The sequence below is a fragment of the Podarcis filfolensis genome (assembly GCF_964270895.1).
Source record: "Podarcis filfolensis genome assembly, chromosome: Z".
NCBI lineage: Eukaryota > Metazoa > Chordata > Lepidosauria > Squamata > Lacertidae > Podarcis > Podarcis filfolensis.
In genome coordinates this window covers 40154069-40180283 of record NC_139617.1, presented here as the reverse complement: position 1 = coordinate 40180283, position 26215 = coordinate 40154069, and the positions used below count along the sequence as shown (strand labels likewise).

The 26215-nt window shown below is 46.2% G+C and overlaps 1 protein-coding gene and 1 long non-coding RNA gene across 7 annotated transcripts in view; one reads left to right on the top strand and one right to left on the bottom strand.

The window, feature by feature from the left end:
- Window positions 1-23789, top strand: LOC310754799. 2 transcript variants are annotated; one of them, XR_014544029.1, is made up of 5 exons: window positions 1-249; window positions 1029-1233; window positions 7836-7938; window positions 21794-21901; window positions 23467-23789. It is a non-coding gene; the product is annotated as an uncharacterized lncRNA (long non-coding RNA). The 2 variants fall into 2 exon arrangements; XR_014544030.1 differs by lacking the exons at window positions 1-249; window positions 1029-1233 and adding an exon at window positions 4831-4942.
- Window positions 2194-26215, bottom strand: part of LOC310754782 (stomatin-like) — a 49567-nt gene continuing 25545 nt past the window's right edge. The window contains exons 1-7 of one of the 5 annotated variants that reach the window (XM_083597076.1): window positions 8424-8605; window positions 7829-7932; window positions 5627-5696; window positions 5131-5213; window positions 4747-4950; window positions 3242-3376; window positions 2194-2563 (exon numbers count right to left, since the gene is read on the bottom strand). In XM_083597076.1, coding sequence (XP_083453202.1) covers window positions 2369-2563; window positions 3242-3376; window positions 4747-4950; window positions 5131-5213; window positions 5627-5696; window positions 7829-7932; window positions 8424-8463 — 831 coding nt within the window. In that variant the 5' untranslated portion in view covers window positions 8464-8605 and the 3' untranslated portion in view covers window positions 2194-2368. Of the gene's footprint in view, window positions 2564-3241; window positions 3377-4746; window positions 4951-5130; window positions 5214-5626; window positions 5697-7828; window positions 7933-8188; window positions 8606-23756 lie in introns of those variants that run through there. The other 4 variants (XM_083597077.1, XM_083597078.1, XM_083597075.1 and 1 more) reach the window with 4 other exon arrangements.

Genomic DNA, 26215 nt, shown 5'->3' with positions numbered 1-26215 from the left:
CCTCAAGAACCTCAGTTCAAACGGAAGCACATTTTGTTGCTAAGCAATGGCTGTTGGTGACATCAAATGCACAGCCGCCACACCAAGGTTCTACAAGAGTCAGTGTGGCATAGCAGTTAGTGTTGGACTAGGACCTGGGATACTAGGGTTCAAATCCCCAGGGACTCAGCCTTGAGCCAGTCGTTCTCTCTCAGCCCAACCTGCCCTACAGGGTTGTTGTGAGGATAAAATGAGAAGAAGGAGAAATAGGTATGTCACTTTGAACTCCTTGGAGGAAAACTGGGGTATAAATGTCTTAAACAAATCAATAAACATAACAGCCATGCAGTACTCCTTAAACTGCATTTTGTACTTGAGGTTCATCTATGCTTGTTGTACAACTAGATTGACAATATCACTTCCAGTTTGCCTGACTTGGGACACAGCTGCAAGATTGAAAGTTTTTGTTTTAGTTTAACCACCGTTTTGCATGTGAACAGACTGGCTTCATAAGGACGCAGACTTGGTATAACCACGCTCTCCTGTATCTAGGATTATTTCATGTTGCTAAATACCTGGGACATGCTCATCAGCAAATAGGCTTGCAATGTATTCAGAGCCACACTGTCTGTATCTGATGCTGGGGGCTACGTACATGAGTGTTAAAACACAGTGATAGAACTGTAGAGTTGGAAGGGACCCTAAGGGTCATTTTGTGCAACCCCCTGTAATGTAGGAATCACAGATCATTTGCCCCTCTGTATGTTTCAAGTCACTTTTTAATGTTGCTGTACACATAACATAGAGGCCCTTCTTCATGTGCTTCCTCCATGATAGGTCCAGAGGATGCCAACATGAGAATGGGCCTTTTATGCGGTGGCTCCCCGCTTGTGGAATGCATTCATTAAGGAGGCACCAGGCAAAAACATTCCTCTCTTCCCAGGCCTTTATCCATGGCCTTTTAAAATGTGTGTGTGGTATTGTTTTTGTTTGTTACTATGGTGTGTATTTTTGTGTTTTTATATTGTAAACCACCCTGTGATCCTCAGATGAAGGGCAGTATTGAAATTTTAACAACCACCACCACCACCTGATTTGTTCTACCACACCAAACTCCTTTTAAACAAAACTGGCATCTGAGCATGTGCAACGGTTGTCTCAAATGTACACACCTCCGGGTGGAAGATGGTTTGAGGGAAATTGCACCAAGCAGCAGTATTTCCCAAGCCATTATAGGACACCTAAGAATTGTAGGTAAGATCATTTGTACTTGGCTTCAAACACCAGCAGTGGGAGATTACTGGGTGCAAACAATAATGTGTGCTCTGCTTAAGTTGGTGGCCACCACCGCATCTTGTGATAGGAAGTTTCATAGTTAAAACATGCCCTATACTGATTCGCCCATCATTCAGGTTCTTTGGATGGTTCTTCAAATATCTCTCTGTGTGTATTGGGCTGCAGGGATATAGGAACAGAGGAAGCTGCCTTAGACTGCATATACACTCCCATTTACTCTGCATCCAGTGCATCCCACAGCTTTTTGGGGAGGCAGTATACATACGTTAGCCACAATTCATATTCCTCCTCGTGTTTCTTATGAAATACTGCATCTTGATATGTGTTTTTTCTCCAAACCTGCTTCCATCTGGATTGGGAAAAAGAATCACCTTGTTGTGTTTTAAGCTGGTAATGTCTACACAGTCTTATATAGACCGAACTGGTCCATCTACCTCAGTACAGTCTACACCGACTGGCAGTGGCTCCCCAGGGTTTCAGACAGGAAGTCTTCTCCAGCCCTACCTAGAGATGCCAGGGGTTGAACCTGGGACCTTCTAAATGCAGCCTATAAGGCCCTTAGAGCCAGTGTGGTGTAGTGGTTAAGAGCGGTGGACTCGTAATCTGGGGAACCGGGTTCGCTTCCCCACTCCTCCACATGCAGCTGCTGGGTAACCTTGGGCTAGTCACACTTCTCTGAAATCTCTCAGCCTCACTCACCTCACAGAGTGTTTGTTGTGGGGGAGGAAGGGAAAGGAGAATGTTAGCCGCTTTGAGACTCCTTAGGGTAGTGATAAAGCGGGATATCAAATCCAAACTCCTCCTCCTCCTCTTCTTCTTCTTCTTCTTCTTCTTCTTCTTCTTCTTCTTCTTCTTCGAAATCAGAAATGAAACAAAGGGGGACAAAAGGGAGATGCGCAGATGACTGAGAATACAGGGTTAAAATCAGTAACTTTATTCCTGTTTGGGAAGAGAAGTGAAAAAACAAGATGTAAAAAAAAACCTCTGCTAACAAACAATTAAATTAATGTTCCTTTGTCCAACACTGCATTGCACTTTTAAGAAAATCTGGGCTCCTGAGAAACAGCCCCTCGTCCTGCATCTACATCCCCAGTTAACGTTTTGTTCCAATGAGACATTGCAGCATATCCAATGGCAGCGGAAATATAATGGTAGAGTTCTTCTCAGCAGCGATAGTGGTCAGAGTCTGTAGGTAGCGAAGCTGGAGGGCTGCAGGAGACTCTGTGATCACTATGGCGGCTTCCTTCAAAGCCAGGGAGGAGTTCCTTTCACCTTCTGCTGCAATCACCTAGAAGGGAAGAAATTCCAGGTAAGGAGTTTGGAGTTTTACATCAGGGTGGCCTTATGTAACAGCTGCACCCATTCCTAAGTAAGTCAGACCTAGTCATAGAGATACATGCCACAGGCTAGGAATGAACTCATTCAGTTGAATGACTCTCACCTTATTTCGTTAATGAAAGCTAAGTCTGTCAGACATTTATAAAGAAAGTTAGAAAGCAAAAATGCAGAGGCAATGTTCTAAGGCTTATTAGGCAGATGTGGAGGTGCTGCTGTGATTAACGACACTATAGTCAATCACTGTTGCTAGGCAATCAGAAAGAATGGGAGACATTTCCTCTATCTTCCCCACCTGAAAGGAATAATTATCTTCCCAGGAGTTGCTCACAGCAAAAAGTACAGGTACAGGAACAAATAAATGACACCTTGTGCCTTTAATGGCTGTGGGACTAGGAAAAAATGTAACAATATGGAAACAGACTTGTGGGAAATGGAGACTTGGAGGGCCATATTTGGCCCTAGGGCCTGAGGTTCCCCAACCCTAATTTAAAGTCATAGACCCCAGGTTAATAGCCCTACAATGCCAATGTTGGCCTTTACTGTACTTCCTACTGCCCCTTTGCTGTCTTCTGGGTGATGAACATTCTGGAAAGTCACCAGCTAAACCAAATCTATAGAACTCCTGTACCTTTGCTCTTGCTTCACGGGTAGCTTCTGCTTCAGCGGCCATGGCTCTCTGGAGTTGGATGGGCAGCTTCACATCTTTGATCTCTACCCGCTCCACCTTTATGCCCCAGTCATCTGTGGCTTCATCTAATGTGACCTGTTTATTAAATATATATAGATATGCAGGAATGCACTTGTCCATCAAGATATTATTATGCAAGAGGTCAGGCTGGTCCAATGGAGGTCACAGAAGCTGGGATAAAAACAGGGAACTATATTAACCCCATGGGTCAAATGGCTATCTTTCCCCCACTCCTCCTGGACCGCAGTTATGTCAGATGACCTTTTTGCCCTTCAAAATCCCCTTCTGAAGCTCTGTTTGGAGTAGCATAAGATGAATCTGCTACATCAGCCAGTGTTCCATCTTGTCTAGCATCCAGGCCAACTAGATGCAGTGGTGGAGCTTCTTGCTCTGGCACTGGGAGCGGAGAGCAGGCAGGGGCATGGCTGGCGCACGTCCCGGGGGCGTGGCACGCCACCCGCAGGGGCGTGGTGCGTGTCCAGGGGGCGTGGTGCACAGCCTGCAGGGGCATGGCACATGTCCTGGGGGCATGGCGTGGAGGGGCAGCTGTGATGGCACCCCACCAGGATCATGGTGCTGGTGGCGGTGCTCTGCCCCTGCCCCCTTCTTCCTCTGCCAGTGACTAGATGTCTTAGCCCACAAGCAGGACATGAGCACAACAGCACTCTGCCCACCTGCAATTCCCAGCATCTGGTATTCAGAGGGAGATTATCTCTGACAGTGGAGGTAGAACATAGCCATCAAGGCCAGCAGCCGTTTATAGTTTTGTCGTCAATGAATTTGACTAATCCCTTTTCAAAACCATCCAAGTTGGTGGCCATCACTGCTTCCTGTGGGAGCAAGCTCCATATTTTAACCATGTGGTGCATGAAGAAGTCCTTTCTCTTATCTGCCCTGCATCTTCCAACATTCAGCCTCATTAAGGTCAACTCCTGTTGAGTGCTTTAATTCCAAACACCAACAGAATGCTACTTATAGATTATATAGTTCCATCTCCAAGTAACGTATACCTTTCATACTATAGATAGACCAGTGCTTATAATCCTGTTTATAATCCAAAGACAGTTGTTGCTTATCAACAAGCAGTCACATTCCAGCAGTGGCGTAGCGTGGGTTGTCAGCACCCGGGGCAAGGCAAGTAATTTGCGCCCCCTAACCCGTGGATTTGCCCTAACCCCCAGATGTTGCGCCCGGTGCGGCTGGCCCCCCCTGCAGCCCCCCACGCTACGCCACTGCATTCCAGCATTTCATGCATCTGAAATTAATTAAATTAGAAGCAACCCCCCAATCCTTCAAAAATATGCCGGGTTCTACATGCTTTCTGCTCGTGCCGACATATAAGTCAAAGCTTTTTTTGTTAGTCATATACCCCCAGAACAGACTTTCAATTCCATACTCCAAATGGGCATGTGAATCACCCCACAACTCAGCCATTGCTGTCATACCTGCATGCTGTGGGCGATTTCCTCCCGGTCAGAGAGGATCTGAGAGAGGCTCTTGGTCCCAAGAACGTTCCTCAGTGTGGTCTGAGCCAGGAGCCGAGTGGCTGAGTCTGCATAAGCAACATTTGTCACAGAGAGGATGGCGTTCTGAACTCGGTAGTAAACCACACCGTCCACAAGAACCGTCACCGAATCTTTGGTAAGAATCTAGGGTAGAAGCAGGAGCAGGAGGATTTACAAAATAAAGCAATGAGTCAAAGCATGTTTCTAGTAGCAGCTGCTAAGAACATGTCAGGAGGAACCAACTGCAAGCAGACGAGTTATTAGACAATGATTCTATATGGTATTCAAAAGAGATGAAAGAGGTCAAGGACCAGAAATACTTACTTCCTGGGGGGCTATATCAAATGACACAGTCCTCATGTCCACTGTGACAACATTGTCTATGCAGGGCAGGATTAAATAGATACCTGCAGGAAAAGAAATTATAACCACCACTGGAGACGTTGGTTTGCACAATTATAGTGAATTAATGCACTCTGTCTCCCTTGTTCAACAAACCTGCTAACTTCTTTTCCAGTTACTAAAGTGACAGGGAAATGCATTGAAAACTGTCACAACCACACCATATATTAGCGCACAGCCAACCCTGAAGAATCCTGGGAGCTGCGGTTTACCTCTGCAGAGCTGCAAACCCCAGCATCTTTAACAAACCACAGTTCCCAGGATTCCTTGGGGGAAGCCACGTGCTTTAAATTAATTGTATGGACCTGACCTGAATGAGATGGTCCTTGGAATCGTGGGTAGGCCAATGGCAAAGGTAAAGAGAGGAGAAACTTGCAGCAAAATCCTGTTGTATGCTAGAACATAATATAATACTCACCTGGGCCTTTTGCACCTTTTAGGATGTGTCCTAGTCTAAAGATGACAGCTCGCTGATATTCCATGACAATCTGAAATGGAGGGACAGCGGGGAGTCACATATAATATCCTAGAGAGTTTTTGCCACCACACATGTTTCAGATTATACATTCCCACCAGCGGCTGGAGAGCAAGAGGAGCTGGGGCAACCACAGAGCACATAAAACTTTTACCACCCCCCTGCTCTGCTTTTGCTGCTGCTCCCCCTTGAAAGGAAGGGATAGATGCTGGAACACACAGCAGCTGCCCTTGACATCACACTTCTTGGTGGAGTGGGGATTTTTAAAAACAAACAGTGGGGTGTTGTGAATTATTTTGGGACTATGGAGGGCGCTGTTAGTCTTTTTATTTTTATGTATTAGTAAGTGGGAATAATTCTTTATTGTTTACATACTGCTAACTTTTTCCTATTACTATTAAGTGTGTGTGTTGTTTTGTTTTCTTTTGTTTCCCTAATAAGTTGTATGAAACATTAATGTGTTATATGATCGCCCCCCCCTTTTCTATGGTGTAATGTATTTATGCATATACATTTCTTCAGTGTAAGTTGCTTTGAGACCTTTTAAGTAATAAGTGATTAATAAGGTTAATAAAGAAAATAATAATAATAATAATTTAATAAATGCAAATTGTATTTGCAATGTCCATGCTTGCTGTTTACAGCTAGACTGGTGACTGGGGGCGGCCGCCGAGACCATATAACACCGGTCTTGAAAGACCTACATTGGCTCCCAGTACGTTTCCGAGCACAATTCAAAGTGCTGGTGCTGACCTTTAAAGCCCTAAACGGCCTCGGTCCAGTATACCTGAAGGAGCGTCTCCACCCCCATCATTCTGCCCGGACGCTGAGGTCCAGCGCCGAGGGCCTTCTGGCAGTTCCCTCATTGCGAGAAGCAAAGCTACAGGGAACCAGGCAGAGGGCCTTCTCGGTAGTGGCGCCCGCCCTGTGGAACGCCCTTCCAGCAGATGTCAAAGTGATAAACAACTACCTGACATTCAGAAGACATCTTAAGGCAGCCCTGTTCAGGGAAGTTTTTAACATGTGATATTTTACTGTATTTTTGGTTTTTATGGAAGCCGCCCAGAGTGGCTGGGGAGGCCCAGCCAGATGGGCGGGGTATAAATAATAAATTATTATTATTATTATTATTATTATTATTATTATTATTATTATTATTTACAGGGTAGAACAGCTGTCCCAGAAGTTTGAATAATGAAGCACGGTGACTTTTGGCAATGCTTGAAGCTGGGTTATACAAGCATTGGGGGCTGGTGCCCATTAAGACTGGTGGGACAGAATACAGGGAGCCCAACATCAGGTAGCACCAAGAACCCATGACAGGTGGAGCCATTCTACCTTCTTCTGAATTCTGCAAGGGCAATACTGAGATTGAAGAGGAGTACGTTGACAGGCAGTGCCCCCCCCCGGTATAAATACAGTGGTACCTTGGTTTGCAACCATTTTGGATTACAACCACGTCAAACCCGGAAGTGCGTGTCCCCTTTTTTATTATTACAACCCATTTTTGGGGGGGATTTCAACCCATTTTTGGGGGGAGGCCTCATTAGCGAAAGCGCCCCTTAGGTTACAACCTGTTTTGGTTTACAACCGGACCTCCGGAACCAGTGGCGTAGCGTGGGTTGTCAGCACCCGGGGCAAGGCAAGTAATTTGCGCAGTGGCGTAGCGTGGGGGGTGCAGCGGGGGCGGGCCGCACCGGGCGCAACATCTGGGGTTAGGGCAAATCCATGGGTTAGGGGGCACAAATCCACGGGTTAGGGGGCGCAAATTACTTGCCTTGCTCCGGGTGCTGACAACCCACGCTACGCCACTGAATTTGCGCCCCCTAACCCGTGGATTTGCGCCCCCTAACCCGTGGATTTGCGCCCCCTAACCCTAACCCCTAGATGTTGCACCCGGTGCCGCCGGCCCCCCCTGCACCCCCCACGCTACGCCACTGTCCGGAACGGATTATGGTTGTAAACCAAGGTACCACTGTAAGGAAGAAGACAGGCAGGTGGGGGGGGGGCCAGCTGAGGACAGGCTGAGGTCGGTGGAGCAGTACCCCATTTGCCCTAATGGACCATTTAACCCCTGTCAACCATAATAGCAGCGTAAAATCTCAGAAGCAGAACTGCTTCCCAATGAACTCTCTTCTTCTTTACCTCAAAGCAGAGAAATGCAGACAAAGGGAAGGTCAGAAGGAAGAACAAGAACGAAAAGAGGACCAGGATCCAGCCACATGCCCCAAGGTCTCCGCTGGAGTTCTCTAGAGGTGAGGAGAGGCACACAAATTTGGAACGTGTATATAAAACGTGTTTGTTAAAAAAGAAAAGCAAAAATCCTGCAGCCGGAAGGGGAAAAAACAATTGTTGTGATCACTACAAAAATAAAACATTTGCCTGGGAAAACTTTTGGCCTTCCAGATATTATTATTACTGATTATCCTCCCTGCACCCAAAGGACCCAGGGTGGGTTACTACAGTTAAATCAGAATATTTAAAAAAATAATTTAAGCAACTTACATAAATAAAGTGGGTCCTAAAAATACGCATCATGGGTGTCAAAAACTGTTGTCAGATTCCAACTCCTACCAGCCACAGGGAGGCCCACACGCTGCAGGATGAAAGCAAACGTCCTTCCCCGTTGCCTGTCCCTTAGTAAGGCAGACTGCTCTTTTACAGGGCAGTTCCGTTTAGCCACCATTGCTATCTACTCATTTTTAAAGCGTTGGCGTCCACCTCCATAAATCTGCCTCACCGTTAAACCTGGCGTTCTCCCGCTTCTCCCGGGCGCTCATCCCCTTACCCTCCACCAGGACACCGACCGACTTGCCCAGCTTGGCGGTTTGCTGCAGCCCCGGAGCAACAGGAGCTCCGGATCAGAGCCTAGCTTGCTCGGGGGTCGACGGCGGTTGCTCCACCAACGCTCGATCTGCCTCTCTTTCTTCCGCCCAGCCCGACGGCCCCTGACGACCCCCGACGGCTCCTCCTGGGTCCGCACTACACGTTGTCCCCTTGGCAGAGGGAACGCGCGGCAGTCCTGCTTTGCGTTCCCATTAAAACCCCATATTACAAAGCGTATAGAGGCTTTGCCCCATGGAATCCACTGGGGAAGGAAGGCCAGTCATTCAGCCGCCTAGGGTGCAAACCTCAGAGGGGGCACAGTTTTATACATATGAGTTTTTGTTATATCTTATAAATTTCTGACAACGTTTTTCTTTTTACCTTTTGAAGAATTTCATATCTACCAGTCTGTTTTTGGAAATTGAAGTTAGCAAAGCGGGTCGGGGAGGGAGCGGGCAGGCGCAAGCAGTGGCGTAGCGTGGGGGGTGCAGGGGGGGCGGGCCGCACCGGGCGCAACATCTGGGGTTAGGGCAAATCCATGGGTTAGGGGGCGCAAATCCACGGGTTAGGGGGCGCAAATTACTTGCCTTGCCCCGGGTGCTGACAACCCACGCTACGCCACTGGGCGCAAGTACTTAGGCTTGCCTAGGGCGCAAAATAGAACTTGCTTAACACGTGCTGGATCGCTCAGGTTTGCTTACTTGGGAGTGCAGCCCCTCTTGGGGCTTCCTTACTTCCTAGTAAACGTGCACAGGACTGGGCTGTAACAGCTACAGCTTCTGCTTAGCCACTGTGGGGACAGGATGCTGGGCCTTTGGCCTAATCCAGTGGACTCTTCTTATGTCACTATTTTAACAAGGCAATCCTATGCATTCTACTCGGAAGTAAAAGCCTCATCATGAATGGCAATTGCACCCACCTGAGAGGTGCCGGAACTGAGTTCCTGTGAGTTCCCCCTGAAAAAAAAGGGCCTGCTTGCCTCCCCCCCCCCTAAAAGCAACCATTTTAAACTGCTTAGAGCATGGGTAGGCAAACTAAGGCCCGGGGGCCAGATCTGGCCCAATCGCCTTCTAAATCCGGCCCACGGGCAGTCCAGGAATCAGCGTGTTTTCACATGAGTGGAATGTGTCCTTTTATTTAAAATGCATCTCTGGGTTATTTGTGGGGCATAAGAATTTGTTCATATATATTTTTTCAAAATATAGTCCGGCTCCCCACAAGGTCTGAGGGACAGTGGACCGGCCCCCTGCTGAAAAAGTTTGCTGACCCCTGGCTTAGAGCACTGGTTCTCAATGCTAGTGGCAGGAGAGGGAGGCAAGGAGAGGGTGGGAAGATTCAAGGACAAATAAACATTTTAACATTTCACTGAAGTGTAGTATTGTATCAAAATGTTTATCTTATTTGCAGAATATGGATAAATGTCTTTTCAAAATGAGAGCAAGAGCATCAGTTGATGCTAGTTGTGATCCAGAATCACTCTTTGAACACAGTGGAGAAGACTTGCTTAATTTGAAACCAGTGAGATTACCCAGCAAAATAATCTCACTCCTCTCCTTGAGTTTGTATACATATTTAAGGTGCTCATATAAAAAGATCATTTATCATTATAGTTTAGGAATGACTCATGTTCTTTTGTAGCTGCATTGTGGCATCCACTTTTCTGGATGTCCTGTGATCATGTTATAAAGTAGTTGTGTTGTAAATTATAAATCAAGCAGTGCTGGGAGTTGTTTCTTTTCATTTCCCCAAGTATTTCTTATCGGTCAAAAATCCGGTGTGGTGTGTGAGGAAATTTTTATTCTGAAGGTGTTGCCTGGAGAAAAAAGTGTGAGAAGCACTGGCTTAGAGGGTTGTTTTTGTTGCTGCTGCTCCTGTGCAGTATATAAACCTTGTTATATAAAACTAAATAAACCAAGAGCGCTTTAAAGACTAACAAATTTATTGTGGGATAAGCTTTTGTGGGCTGGATTCTAGTCATCAAAAAGTATTGTGTAATTATTATCACTTATATTATGATCAGTTAAATTTGTATCCGCCCCTTTCTCTTTAAAGCAGCCTAGGACAGCAAACGGGACATGGGTGGCGCTGCGGGTTAAACCACAGAGCCTAGGACTTGCCGATCAGAAGGTCAGTGGTTCAAATCCCCACGACAGGGTGAGCTCCCGTTGCTCGGTCCCTGTTCCTGCCAACCTAGCAGTTCAAAAGCACGTCAAAGTGCAAATAGATAAATAGGTACCGTTCCAGCAGGAAGGTTTCCGTGTGCTGCTCTGGTTCGCCAGAAGCAGCTTAGTCATGCTGGCCACATGATCCAGAAGCTGTACGCCAGCTCCCTCGGCCAATAAAGTGAGATGAGCGCCGCAACCCCAGAGTCGGACACGACTGGACCTAATCGTCAAGGGTTCCTTTACCTTTAGGACAGCAAACATCAAAATGCTAGAACAATGCAATTTAAAGCAAAATAAAAACATATTTTAAACATTTTATAACAATGTAAAACTATGTTTTAAAAAACCACTTAGGACATCTAAAAATATCTAGAAGCAATCACCTGCCATCACAGTTATTAATTTCATGTTTGCTGTGGCCAATATCCAACAGTCACCAAATGCCTGGGTAAACAGGAATGTTTTAAAATTCCTCCTGCTAGCCAATAATGCACCTCACCAGGGAGGGCATTGCACAATGGGAAACCACCACTGAGAAGGCCCTATAGCAAGTCAACACTAGTGATCAAGGGTTACTTTGATTTCCTCCCCACTGTACTTCTTTGTACAGGATCAGGACATTTCCCAACAAATGCAGTACTGATGGAGATAACCAGGGATTGAACCTGGGGCTATAAGAATACACTGCAGATGCTCTACTACTGATGTAGCTCACTTTCCCTTCCATATAGGAACTCAGGGAGCTGTCTTATACCAAGTCAGGCTATTGGTCCGTCTAGCTCAGCACTGCCTACACTGGCTGGCAGTGGCTGTCTGGGGTTTCTGACATGTTTCAGTCCTACCTAGAGAGGCCAGGCGTTGAACATTGGACCTCCTGCATGCAAGGCAGAAGCTCTGTCACCAAGCAAATAACCCCTTCTCTATCAAGCAGGGTGTGAATGCCACAACACTCCTGTGTTTGTCACCAGCATCTGACATACTGATCTGATATACTGCTGCCGAACATGGAGGTTCCACTTGTCCTGATTTAGAACTATTAATCTGACCTCTTCTCTTTTCAATTAATTTGTCTAATCCTTTAAAAAGATGAAAAACGTTGTCTAAGCTATTAACAACCAGCAGTGTTTCCATCAAGTAATTCTCATTAGAATCCAGTGGGTCACTATGAGAATGGGATGCTGGATTAGACCTCTGCCTGCATCCAGCAGGGCTCTTCTTTCTAACTCTCCCCAGAAGGTGGCAGTGCAGGACTATGTTTTAAGAGGATAAGTGTAAGCAAAAGGCACATGATGCTTCCTGACTTCCAGTTGTCATCTTGCTGGCTGTGCAATTGCACTAAGGCAGAAGTGTGGGGACCAGCAATGTATAGGCAACCCTACATTGTAGGGGGAACGGGACGGACGAGATGACCCTTGAGGCCATTTCCAACTCTGCAATTCTATGATACTTTTGCTTAGGAGAGGAAAGGGGGAATTCTTTAAAGGGATTCTTTAAAGATAAGAACTAGCCTCCTTAGTTCTTATCTTGGGGGTCTCAGGTTTGTAACCAATGTTAGTCCTACTCAAAGAAGACCCAGCAGCAAGGATTACACCCAGCAGCCAGGCTCCCTAGTCACTTAAACTGGGTCTTCCCAGTGGCTCCCAGAATTAGCATGCATTTATATATGCATCTTAGTAAAATTCACATTTCAGAACATAAGAAGAGTCTTGCTGGACCAGGCAAGTGGCCCATCTAGTCCAGCATCCTGTGGCCACTTAGATACCTGCAGAAAGCCCACAAACAGGACCCAAACCGAAGCAGCACTCTTTCCTCCTGCAGTTTCCAGCAGCTGGTATAATAATAATAATTTATTATTTATACCCCGCCCATCTGGCTGGGTTTCCCCAGCAACTCTGGGCGGCTTCCAACAGAACACTAAAATACAATAACCTATTAAACATTAAAAGCTTCCCTGAACAGGGCTGCCTTCAGATGTCTTCCAAATGTCATATAGTAGTTTATTTCTTTGACATCTGATGGGAGGGCGTTCCACAGGGCAGGTGCCACTACCGAGAAGGCCCTCTGCCTGGTTCCCTGTAACTTGGCTTCTCGCAGGGAGGGAACCACCAGAAGGCCCTCGGTGCTGGACCTCAGTGTCCGGGCAGAACGATGGGGGTGGAGACGCTCCTTCAGGTATACTGGACCGAGGCCATTTAGGGCTCTAAAGGTCAGCAGCAACACTTTGAATTGTGCTCGGAAACGTACTGGGAGCCAGTGTAGGTCTTTCAAGACCGGTGTTATATGGTCCTGGTGGCCGCTCCCAGTCACCAGTTTAGCTGCTGCGTTCTGGATTAGTTGCAGTTTCCGGGTCACCTTCAAAGGTAGCCCCACATAGAGCGTATTGCAGTAGTCCAAGCAGGAGATAACCAGAGCATGCACCACTCTGGCGAGACAGTCTGCAGGCAGGTAGGGTCTCAGCCTGCGTACCAGATGGAGCTGATAAACAGCTGCCCTGGACACAGAATTGACCTGCTCCTCCATGGACAGCTACAAGTCCAGAATGACTCCCAGGCTGTGCACCTGGTTCTTCAGGGGAATAGTTACCTCATTCAGGACCAGGGAGTCCTCCACACCCACCCGCCTCCTGTCCCCCAAAAGCAGTACTTCTGTCTTGTCAGGATTCAACCTGCCTCTGACCATGGCAGCAGAGCATATGGCTAGTAGCCATAGCCTTATCCTTGGTGCCATTTAAAAATCCATCCAAATGAGTGGCCAGCACTGCCTCTTGTGGGAGCAGATTTCATAACTGAACTCTTTGATGTGTGAAGGGTGGCTTTCTTTTATCTGTCCTGAATCTTACAACATTCAGTTTCATGAGAGGCCTCCAAGTTTTAGGGCCTAGGGGCTTTTTTTTGCAGAGCAGACAGAAGGTGACTGACAGATGTTCTATGGTATGAGAAGAAAAAAATTCACAAAAGTTTCGAAAACCACATCTTCCGAAGATCACTGATAGAGGTGCAGGAGAGGTATAAAAACTTGTTGGAACCTAGACTCCCCCATTGGATTTCACCATTAGAAGTGATGAGTGTGAAAAAAATTAATATGAGGGGGAGGTGGATAACATATGGAGAATTGGTAACGAGAGGGGGGGAAATGGAAAATGAAAACTTATGAAGAGGTGAAAGAATCTGTTTACGACTGGTTACATTACTTTCAGATTAATGAAATGTTTAAAAAAGATTGTAAAATGTGTGGGTATGAAGGTAAAGAATCAAAATTCCAAGTGGAGGTATTGAATAATGAGTATAAAAATCTGTCTAAAATGTATAAAATGTTGCTGGAGTGGCATACAAAAGATGAAGAGGTAAAAGCAGTAATGATACACTGGGCAAGAGACTTTGGTTATAATATACAGTATGATGATTGGATGAAATTATGGAATGAAAGATTAAAATTTACGGCATGTACTGCGTTGAAAGAAAATGTAATGAAAATGTTTTACAGATGGTATATAACGCCAGTTAAACTGGCCAAAATGTATAAAACATGCAATAAGTGTTGGAAATGTAAAGAAAAAGAAGGTAATTTCTATCATATGTGGTGGGAGTGTAAAAGGGTGAAAGACTTCTGGGAAATGATATACAATGAATTGAAAAAGATGTTGAAATATACGTTCGTTAAAAAAACAGAGGCCTTTCTATTAGGAATGGTAGGAAACGAAATTAATAAGAGAGACTGTAAACTGTTTCAATATGCAGTGACTGCCGCAAGGATACTTCTGGCTCAAAGATGGAAACAGGAATAAATTCCAACAGTGGAAGAATGGAGAAGGAAATTGACTGAATATGCAGAATTGGACAAATTGACTGGGAAGATTCGATATCAGAAAGACCAAAAGTTTATCGAGGACTGGGGGAAATTTACAGAATATCTGAAAAATATATGTGATGTACAGACAACGCTTGTTGGTTTTGAAGAGACTCTGTGAGATAGTAAGAAATATTGCAAAAAAGAGAGTAAGTGGAAAAGGAGTTGGGAAAGGCAATATCATGTTTAGAAATGCGTCAATAAATAGAAATTTTACGAAAGATTGACAGAGAAACTGAGGGAAGTCAAAAATTGAAGAATGAGTGCAAAATAATTTGTTGATTGTATAAAATTTGTTTGGAAAATGAATAAAAATTATTAAAAAAAAAAGAAAGTGACTGACAGATGAGCAGATTGTTTGAACAATGCAACAATAAAACAACACAATCCTAAAAGGCCTTAACCAAATAAATACTCGTTGAAGCAAAACAGATCTAAGAACCTGCTTCAAAGTGGGCAATAGAAGAGAGCAAAAGCCTTTCTTTTGGGGAGCTCCACAATAAAAAAAGACCCTCTCCCTTATGCCCACCAATCAAACTTGATCACCATATGGGACAGCTGCATATTCCTGCATTGTGGAAATGTGGGCAATTCACAGGGTTAAGTAAGTTTTACCCGAAGCAGGTTTGAAGAGAAATGGCATGTCAAGAGTTATAGCATATTCAGCAGAAGATGAAAATAACAACAACTACAACAACAACAACAACAACAACAATAATTTATTATTTATACCCTGTCCATCTGGCTGGGTTTTCCCAGCCACTCTGGGCGGCTTCCAACAGAACACTAAAATACAGTAATCTATTAAACATTAAAAGCTTCCCTAAACAGGGCTGCCTTCAGATGTCTTCTAAAAGTTTGGTAGTTATTTTTCTCTTTGACATCTGGTGGGAGGGCGTTCCACAGGGCGGGAGACTACAAAGCTACAAAACAAGACTACAAAACTCATTATATACTGTGTACAAAGTTTATTTGGAGAAAACGATGATCATAACAAAGCACAAATGGTACCTGAAAAATGAGCAGATATTCCAAGGAAATCCATCTAGGCCAGGAAAAAGGAAAGCGATTAAATTTATACGGTAAACTATTCAGAGGCACCAAGCAAAATGGGGTACTGAGCCAAAGAGTTAATCTCCAATTAAATGACTCTCTGGTTTCATGAGAAGAACATGCACCCCAGAGATTTTTCTTGTTCTATGATCATGTCATGACTCTAAACAGAAATGTAGATTTGGGGGAATCACCTTATGAGCATGTTTGGCAAAAAAAACCTCTGATCATCTATGAAGGTGGCATCTCCAGGGAATGAGGTCAGATGAGCCCTCAGGCAACATAACTCTTCTAAGACTGTTCCAGCACTACTGAAGCCCTGAAGGTACATAGCTCTTAATAAAGAGTTCATAGTCAACTTTCTGGCAAGAGCAGATCTATCCCTGAGAGTTCATTTAGGAAACACATCTTACGCATTCTCAGATATGAGCACTGTTGCTTATTCACAGTGGCGTAGCGTGGGTTGTCAGCACCCGGGGCAAGGCAAGTAATTTGCGCCCCCTAACCTGTGGATTTGCACCCCCTAACCCTAACCCCCAGATGTTGCGCCCGGTGCGGCCGGCCCCCCCTGCACCCCCCACGCTACGCCACTGCTTATTCAAGCTCAAAACCACAAAACTCATAATGCAGAGTGACTGTGTGTGTGTGTGTGTGTGTGTATGTATGCATGCATGTATGTAGTATGTTTATATGAAAACATCCAAGATTTGTTTGTTTAAGTGAAACCAACCGCAGCCTTACCAGAATAAATCATGAGCAGGTGTTCCTTGAAGAACTATTCATCTAGATCAGCAGAATGGACAATCCCTTTGGGGGGCGTTTCCAGTATGCCTAATGTTTATTTTGGAGAGGGAAGCTCATATTTGGGGCACCTGAATGCACTCAAAGGGATATCTGCTTTGAGTTTGAATTGGATCATTCACTGATAACTGCCTGCAGTCAACGCAGCTGTAGACCAGAACGTCACTTTCTGATGAAGTCCAAAGAGCATTAGATATAATAATAATAATAATAATAATAATAATTTTTTATTTATACCCCGCCCTCCCCAGCCAAGGCCAGGCTCAGAGCGGCTTACAAGCAATAATAAAAACAAGATGAATGATTACAACTTAAAAACAAAAATAAAATACAACATTAAAATAATGGAACATTAAAATATTAAAATGTAGCCTCATCGCGGGAGGAGAAGGAAAAGAAAAAAGAAAGAGAGGGAGGGAGGGAATCAAATTGGCTCCAAGCCAAAGGCCAGGCGGAACAACTCTGTCTTATAGGCCCTGCGGAAAGAAATCAGATCCTGCAGGGCCCTGGTCTCATGAGGCAGAGCGTTCCACCAGGCCGGAGCCAGAGTTGAAAAGGCCCTGGCTCTGGTTGAGGCCAATCTAACTTCCTTAGGGCCTAGGACCACTAGAGTATTGTTATTTATGGACCTTGAGGCTCTCCGTGGGGCATACCAGGAGAGGTGGTCCCGTAGGTACGAGGGTCCTAGGCCGTGAAGGGCTTTAAAGGTCAAAAGCAGCACCTTAAATCTGACCCTGTACTCCACCGGGAGCCAGTGAAGCTTGAAAAGCACTGGGTGAATATGCTCCCATGGCAGAGACCCCGTGAGGAGCCTCGCTGCAGCATTCTGCACCCGCTGGAGTTTCTGGGACAGCTTTAAGGGCAGCCCCGCGTAGAGCGAATTACAGTAGTCAAGCCTGGAGATGAACGCCGCATGGATCACTGTGGCCAGGTTGGGGCGGGAAAGGTAAGGGACCAACTGCTTGATGCGGCGAAGGTGGAAAAATGTCGCCTTGGCTGTTGCTGTAACTTGCGCCTCCATGGAAAGGGAGGCGTCAAGGATTACACCCAAACTCTTAACGGAAGGCAATGGCACTAATTGGGCCCCCGCAAGAGAAGGGAGTTGGTCCCTCATCCCCATGCCATCCTGACCTAGCCATAGGACCTCTGTCTTCGAAGGATTTAGTTTCAATCGGCTCCCACGAAACCATCCAGCCACAGCTTCCAAGCATCTGGTCAGTGTGTTCGGGGCCGAGTCGGTGTGGCCATCCATCAGCAGATAGAGCTGAGTGTCATCAGCATATTGGTGACAGCCCAGCCCAAAGCTCCGGATAATCTGGGCAAGGGGGCACATAAAGATGTTAAAAAGCATCGGGGAGAGAATTGCGCCCTGCGGCACTCCACACACCAAGGAGTGGCGCGACGACATTTCCCTCCCTAGTGCCACCCTCTGTCCCTGACCAGAGATAAAAGAGCACAGCCAGTTATGGGCTATGCCCTGTATCCCCACGTCTGCGAGGCGGTGGTCCAGAAGATCATGATCGACCATGTCAAAGGCTGCTGACAAATCTAAAAGGATCAGCAGTCCTGACCCGCCTCGATCCAGTTGTCTACGGAGATCATCTGTTAGGGCAACCAGAGCCGTCTCCATCCCAAAACCAGGACGGAAACTGGACTGAAATGGATCTAATGCCGATGTTTCCTCCAGAAACCTACCAAGCTGTTCAGCAACCGCTCTCTCAATTACCTTACCCAGGTATGGAAGATTTGAAACTGGGCGGTAATTGGATAGGTCTAAGGGATCTAATGAAGTTTTCTTTAAGAGTGGACACACCACTGCTTCCTTCAGTTCCCCTGGGAATGTCCCTGTGTCAAGGGACAAATTGATAATTTCAACCAGGGCGGTCCGCACAACATCTGGACACTCCCTAATCAGCCAAGACGGGCACGGATCAAGGAGGCAGGTGGTGGGTCTACCAACTTGGAGGAATCTATCCACATCAGTAGGGAGTATCCGATCAAAATGGTCCAACACTGGACCTGAAGTCAGTCGAGGGGCCTCCAGTTCAGTCACTGTATCTAAATTGGCAGGGAGGTCACGGCGGAGCAACAGGACTTTCTCCGCAAAAAAGCTCGCGAATGCCTCACAGCTGTGGGTTGAATTTGTGCTTAAATTTGGTTGTCCTCCTAAGGACGTTATTGACCTAATTATCCTAAAAAGTTGTGCCGGGCGAGAGCTAGCGGATGCAATGGAAGCTGCAAAGTAAGATTTCTTAGCAGCTTTCATAGCCATCTCATAGGCTTTCATAAGCGTCCTATAAGATGTTCTTGAGGCTCCGTCACGAGTCCATCGCCATACTCGCTCTAGCCGTCTGAGATCCCGCTTCATTTTCCGGAGCTCCTTAGTAAACCAAGGTGCCCGGTTTCGACAGGGTCGCAGAGGGCGCTTAGGCGCGATCTCATCAATGGCTGCCAAGAGCCGGTTATTCCAGTCCTCAACAAGGTCATCTAATGAGTCGCCAGGAGGAGCAGGGTTCCTCAAGGCTTGTCGGAATCTATCAGGATCCATCAGTTTTCGTGGACGAGCCCAAATAGGTTCGCCACCCGAGTCAGGGAGGAACGGGAAGTCAATCTTGGCTTTCAGAGCGTAGTGATCAGACCATGGCACCTCCACAGCGGGGAGCATGATCACATCTATGCCAGCCCCAAAGATGAGATCCAGCGTGTGGCCTGCTTGATGAGTGGGGCCCAAAACAAACTGGGAGAGCCCTAGTGTTGCCATGGAAGTCACTAGGTCTAGAGCCTGTGAGGAGGGAGCGGCATCGGCATGGACGTTGAAGTCTCCCAAAACCAGTAGGTTTGGGAACTCCAAGGTCCAGCCCGCCACCACCTCCAGCAGGTCTGACAGGGTGGCTGCAGGTGTGCTGGGTGGTCGGTACACCAGCCAGACAGCCAAGCTCTCCTTGGTGCCCCAAACGAGACCAACACATTCAATGCCGGAGATCGCCGGTGATGGCAGAGCTCTGAAAGAGCAATCCTCCCGGAATAACAACGCTACTCCTCCCCCCCGACCCACAGTCCGCGATTGATGGAGGACAGAGAAACCTGGGGGTGTTATGTAGGGAGACTACTTCGCCTTCCCGTACCCAGGTCTCCGTCACGTAAGCCAGGTCAATCCCCTGGGAGACAAAAAAGTCACGCATGGTGGCGGTTTTGTTGCCTATGGACCTGGCATTGCACAGCACCAATGACGGAGGTGTGTAATCCTTGCTCTCCCTACCCTCATCCCTTGGGATGGGGCGTAGATTGGAAGGGGTTCGAGGATCACTGCATCTCGAAACCCTTCGCCGATAGAGATATCTAGCCCCACCGCCATTCCTCCCTAGCCCTTCAATTGTAGAAATCCCAGATCCCATACTAGCCTCCCCAATAGATGGGTAACATCCCCTCAATAACAAGTCATCCTTGGGCCAGGACTCCTGGGTCAAAATGGTATGGGAAAGAGGTGGAGGTCTGATAGGGTAAGTATCCCTAGAAGATAAAACCCAACCAACCGCACCCCAAGCAGGGGGGACAGTCCCATGGTGTTTCATTAACTGTCAATCCCCCTCTCTAGCAACCTTATTCTTGTGTACTGTGCAGTGAACCAAACTTGCAAATAGGCTGAAGGTTGTTAAGAATGATATATAGCCTGATACGTGAAGTACCAACTTGAGATAGCTCATCAAGGTCACAGCTACATTACATAGGAGATTCCTCTTTTCCTTCTGATAAGAATGACTAATTAGCAACATATTCCCATGAGTACTTTGTTCTATGAGCTGTTACAGCGGGCAGGGTTCCCTGGGAAGAGGAATTGTTGAACCGCTCTGAGCATAGGAGCCAATTCCTAGAGGCTGAGGTCCCTTTGGGCCACCCCAATAACATATTTGAGGGGTACAGCCCACCCACTCCCAAAGGTGATGGGCATTGGTGCACATGTGTGATTGATTATGTGAGGCAGAACTTACCTCCGCCCCCCTATTTTGTTCAAGTTGGCACCCCTGACTCTGAGAATTGTAGTTCTTTGTGAGGAAAGGGGACTCCTCTCAGCACCCTTGGCAAAGCTCCCAGAATTCTGCAGAAGGCTGTTTAAGAAGCATCATAGTGCTTTAAATGTATGGTGTGAATGGTGCCATAATATGCAAGACCTTGTATGCTCTCAAGACCGATTGAAATAGAGAAGCAGGCCAAATCAGCCACTGGCATGAGACCCTAAGAACTGAATTGGGGATAATTTTGTAAGCTGTTTCCCAGCCACAATTCTCACCTCAGGAGACACTGATGTCCAGCACAAACATGCCTGCCACACACCGCTTTCTGCCACTGTAGAACAAGGCTCAGCATTGAAAGCCAGCCAGCCATTCATAATGAAGTTTTCAGCTGGTAAATTCCAATACCCCAGCAAAGTCAACATTCAACCTTGTTGCTTGGGAGCGAGATCCATGAGGGGGGCCTGGTTGGTAGCATAAATAGAACAATGTCCTCACTACTCTCTTCCTTTTTCTCACTGATTATTGGCAGCGACCAGAAGAGCTATCATCATCATCATCATCATCATCATTATTAATTCTATGCAGCCTAATATTTTAAAGAAAAACGTCTCAACACAGTTTACAACACATCAAAACATCAAAAAAACCAATCCGGAGTAAAACATTGCTGAAGCAAGTCAGATACATTCACAACAACATAAATAACAGGAAACGAAAGTATTATCTTAAAGATTTCAAAACAAAACATTACAAAGGAGGTTGACTGCAGAATGCACATTTAATGCAACAAAGTTGATAAAAACAAATTTATCTTAAACATTTCAAAAGAAAGCATTACTTAAAGATGTCAGATATAATGCACATTTAAAACGCCACAATTAGTAAAAGAATAAATAATGAATTATCGTAAACATAGAACGTATCTACTGCTGTTGCTGCAATCCTTCCAATGGTGATTCATGGTGGGTGGCAGCTGCAGAAGCACAGGCTCAAAGACCTGGGTCTGCACTAAGAGAAAGACCAGATGGCCTCTGGCCTCTTCAGCAGGCTGTGTTTTGTAGCTGGAGTCAGTCAGGGCCCTTTCCTCCCAGGCCAGGTAAGAAAAAGATCTCCAAGACAGGGTGCAGGCAGGGCTCACAGCGAAGATGCGATCATGCCGTTTTTTAAAAAAGCATTGACTGTCCTGTTCCTATGTCCACCTCGAAAGCAGCAACATTAACTAGCAAATCTTGCTTGTGGGTCAAGGGGTGTGATGGGCTTATTCAGGCAGTAAGTTCCTGTATCAGAGACCTCACTGGGGACCTATAGAGAAACAGAGTGAACAGTAGAGGCTGGCCTCTTTGAGCACATGGGGGTCCCTTCCCACCAATTTCTGTCCTTCCAACCTGCCTCTCTACTTGCAACAGGTCCAGGTATGACCCTGGCTGTCAGCTTCCTTCTCTGTCTCAGTGTTGCCGATTCAGCAGTGATGAAGAGGAGGATCAGGACAAAACTCACCGTGCATTCAGACATGGGTAATATTGTGCTGATTTTCCTGATTATAATGCTCATGCTTCTGTTTCATTTAATAATGTTCCTTTTATACTGCAGTACCTGTTGCATTAAATGGGACGCGGGTGGCGCTGTGGGTTAAACCACAGAGCCTAGGGCTTGCCGATCAGAAGGTCAGTGGTTCGAATCCCCACGACGGGGTGAGCTCCCGTTGCTCGGTCCCTGCTCCTGCCAACCTAGCAGTTCAAAAGCACATCAAAGTGCAAGTAGATAAATAGGTACCGCTCTGGCGGGAAGGTAAACGGTGTTTCCGTGCGCTGCTCTGGTTCGCCAGAAGTGGCTTAGTCATGCTGGCCACATGACCCAGAAGCTGTACGCCGACTCCCTCGGCCAGTAAAGAGAGATGAGCGCCGCAACCCCAGAGTTGGCCACAACTGGCCCTAATGGTCAGGGGTCCCTTTACCTTTACCTTTTTACCTGTTGCATTATGGAACTGTGGCTTTTTGACTGATATACCTACATGTTGTGTTAAACGCCAGTGTGTGTGGTTTGAAACAACAACAAACTTCACTGGGAAATTTTGCCAATCTGCCACCCTTTCCACACCTGTGATTCTGTTCCATGAAAACAGCAGGGAAGAACTTCATGCCAGTTTACCCCCCCCCCCATTCCATGAGTTTACTCCTGCGATATTATGGGTTATTGGGGTTGCCAGCTTATTTTTTTGAGGAAGCCACCATCATTAAAACGAGTGCTGAACTTCCACTAGATTCTGTTAGATTTCCGAAGAGGGCATTTAACTGTGTGAAAGTTCAGATATAATGCAGAAAGTAACAGTTAGGGAAACATCAGGAAACGAAATATACTGCAGCCCAGAATTAGTTGGCTTCCTCCATCATTGCCTCTGATGGGCTCCCTGCCTTCCGCCCATCAATCCAGTGGGCATAAGCTGCCTCAGTGAATTATGCAGTGGGGAAAGCACTTTCCATTATGCCTTTGGCACACCTTCATAGGGGCTAGGACAGGTGCTAAGGTAAAGATAAAGGGACCCCTGACTGTGAGGTCCAGTCGTGGCCGGCTCTGGGGTTGCAGTGCTCATCTCGCTTTATTGGCCGAGGGAGCCGGCGTACAGCTTCCGGGTCATGTGGCCAGCATGATTAAGCCGCTTCTGGCGAACCAGAGCAGTGCACGGAAACGCCGTTTTCCTTCCCGCCGGAGCGGTACCTATTTATCTACTTGCACTTTGACGTGCTTTTGAACTGCTAGGTTGGCAGCAGCAGGGACCGAGCAACGAGAGCTCACCCCGTCGTGGGGATTCGAACTGCCGACCTTCTGATTGGCAAGTCCTAGGCTCTGTGGTTTAACCCACAGCGTCACCCGCGTCCCTAGGACAGGTGCTACATGCAACCAAAACAAATGACTATTCTCTTTTGCACATATACACACTCCTCCATCCTGCTGACTCTCCCTCTCTCATAACACTAGAGCTGTGGTCACCCAATGAAGCTGAATATTGAGTGATTCAGGATAGACAAGAGAAAGAGCACTTCACACAGAGCAGTCAATCTATTTAATTCCTTCCCACTAGATGTAGTGATGGTAACCAGCTTTGATGGTTAAAAGACAGTAGACGACAAATCCATGGAGGCTTTCAGTGGCTATCAGCATCGGCATATGGCTGGCCACTGTGAGATCAAGGTGCATGGAATAGATGGGTCACTGGCTTGGCCAAGGAGACTGTTTTTACAAATTTTAAACTGCAAGTTTCTCTGGGCAGGGACCTGTATGGTGCTGTATGACTAATGCAGAGTAATGCTCTGGTCTGGAGTAACCCTTGCCATGGGGGCAGCGGGTAAAAACATCGAATGCAATGGCAGATTAAATAAAGATATTTATTTATTAAAATAACAATACAGTAATCATGTGAAAGAATATATGTTTAAGACTTATACTTTGATAGGGAGAGGGAGGTAAAAAAAGAGAGAGAAAGAAAGCATTTTCACAAACAATATTAACTGCACTTCTGGTGGATGGGTGTTCAGCATAAATTGCATTTTTGTTTCTTCCGAGGGAGGGGCAAGTCCATCACTTGCCTCTGCTTGGTCCACACTGCGGATTAGTTGCCTGTGGCCATCCAGTTGTTGCTGGGCTGCAGCTCCTATCATCCCTGACTACTGTCAAAGTGAAAGGGGCTGATGGGAGACCAGCAACGTCTGGAAGGATGTAGGTTCCCCATCCCTGGGCTACACTTTGCAGTGTAGCTGCAAAGCATAGTTGGTTTCAAATGATGCCCTGCACCAGAAACTCCCTGCATGTAGAAAACCAGGACAACAAGGACAAAAGCCTTCCCATGCTAGATTTCTGCACGTAGGGAGCATTTTGCATGGAGAAGTGTGAAAGGCACCTGGAACCAGAAGCGGCATGGTCCATTCTGTTACATGTAGAGACCAGGCACTGGCCAAAGATGCTAGGGAGTTATGCCCCGAATTCCTGCCTCACTGGGCTTCCTTTAACTCACCACACTGAAAAGGCACGGATGCTGCTCATTCCTTCTGGCAAACTAAATCTAGTTCCAGTCACAGCAGTGTTTGCTTTTAACAACACGTGAAAAGCAACAATCTGGACCACCAATTCAGCTTCAGCCACAAGTAAGGATGGCAAATGCCATTGTTCCCCTGTTCCTTTTCCCTTTGGGGTAGATGGGTGTTTGTTTACCGGCAGAGCAATGAGTATGCCCTGCCTTTCGCAGCCAGACCTGATCAGGGTTTCTAAGCCTCACATATCTTTCCTCTTTGTAATTAAGTGTCTGAAGCAGCCGCTCCAGCTAAAATCAGTGTAAGATGGGGGGGTGAAGAGGCCCAGGGGCAAAAGCTCTGAGACTTTGCATAGCAACAATGGCATTTGATCACATGTCCACATTTGAGATGCCAGCCATATCTTCCTGCAATGCTCCTGTACTTTTCAGCTCCCATGGAGCCTTCCGTTACCATGCTGGGATACAGCGTCAGGTAATGAATTCCTGTCTCTATAAATGTTAAAGGCAGAGGCAAGGTGGGGGTGGACCGCTCTCACCACTTATTTGAATTATTATACAAGTAATAAAGACCACAATAGCCATCCCTTCTCACAAGTTTTTCTGTTATTGAAAGCTCACACACCATGCTAATACTATAATATTGTAGCTAACCTCAGTGCTGTCTGTTATAAATTAAATCTACTATTCTGATTCACACTGGATACAAAACCTACGATGCAAATATACCAGGAAACCTTCAGTCCTGGCTTTTAGCAAAAAAAGCTGAGATTTAACAACAACAACAACAATAACAACAACAACAATAGAATCATGTGGAAAGGAAAATTCCTTCACATTAAGGGGGGGGGAGGGAAAAGTTATTCAGATTAATCTTCTGGAAAAAATAAATGAAAAATATAGTAAGTGTTCTAAAATGCTGAAAGGCTCCATTTACAGGTTCTCCTGGCTGTAGAATGTCAAACTTTCTGTTGATCACATTCTTAAAAGCAGAACCAAAGAAATAGGCGGAAATCTATTTTTTAAGAAAGTGTTGAAAAAATAGGTGTCGTTTTATAAAGTACAAAAGGTATTGGAGAAGTGTTTGCAAATATGTTTGTAACTGTGTTTGTAATTGTGTTAGGTTAGAAAAACACCTATAAAAAGGAATCTAAACATCGTTAGGCTACAAGCATATTGTCTCCATAACTCCAGCGTGCTAATTCTTTCCCTTTAGTTGGAGCAAAACAGCAGCGGAAAGTTCCACTGCTGGCTCTCTGACAAGAAAGAAGTTTCCCAGGAGAGAGGAGGAAAACATTATTATTTTAAGGCAACCCCCCTGCTCCATATGGTAGCTGGGAACCTCTTAAAACCTCCTCTCTAATTTTCTGGGAAATGCAAGCCCTCCAAACCTCTCTCATCAATAAGAAGGGGCGGCAGAGCAGGGAAGAATGACTTTTCGGAGGTGGCCACCTACATTGAGAGCAGAAATTTGTTGGGATGAAACACAAAAGGGATCTGAGCTTATGAGAGCCACAAGAAACAGACACGAAGGTCACACTGACATCATCACCCCTCTCCTCCACAATGCCTCACGCTTTTCAATACACCTGGCTTCCCATCAGCACCCTCAACTCCTCCTTCCCACAATGCCTTGCAACATATCTATGGGCAGCGGGAATACAATGGTGGAGTTCTTCTCGGCGGCAATCGTGGTCAGGGTCTGCAGGTAGCGGAGCTGGAGAGCTGCAGGAGACTCTGTGATGACAATGGAGGCTTCCTTGAGGGCTCTGGAGGCATTCATCTCGCCCTCTGCTGCGATGAC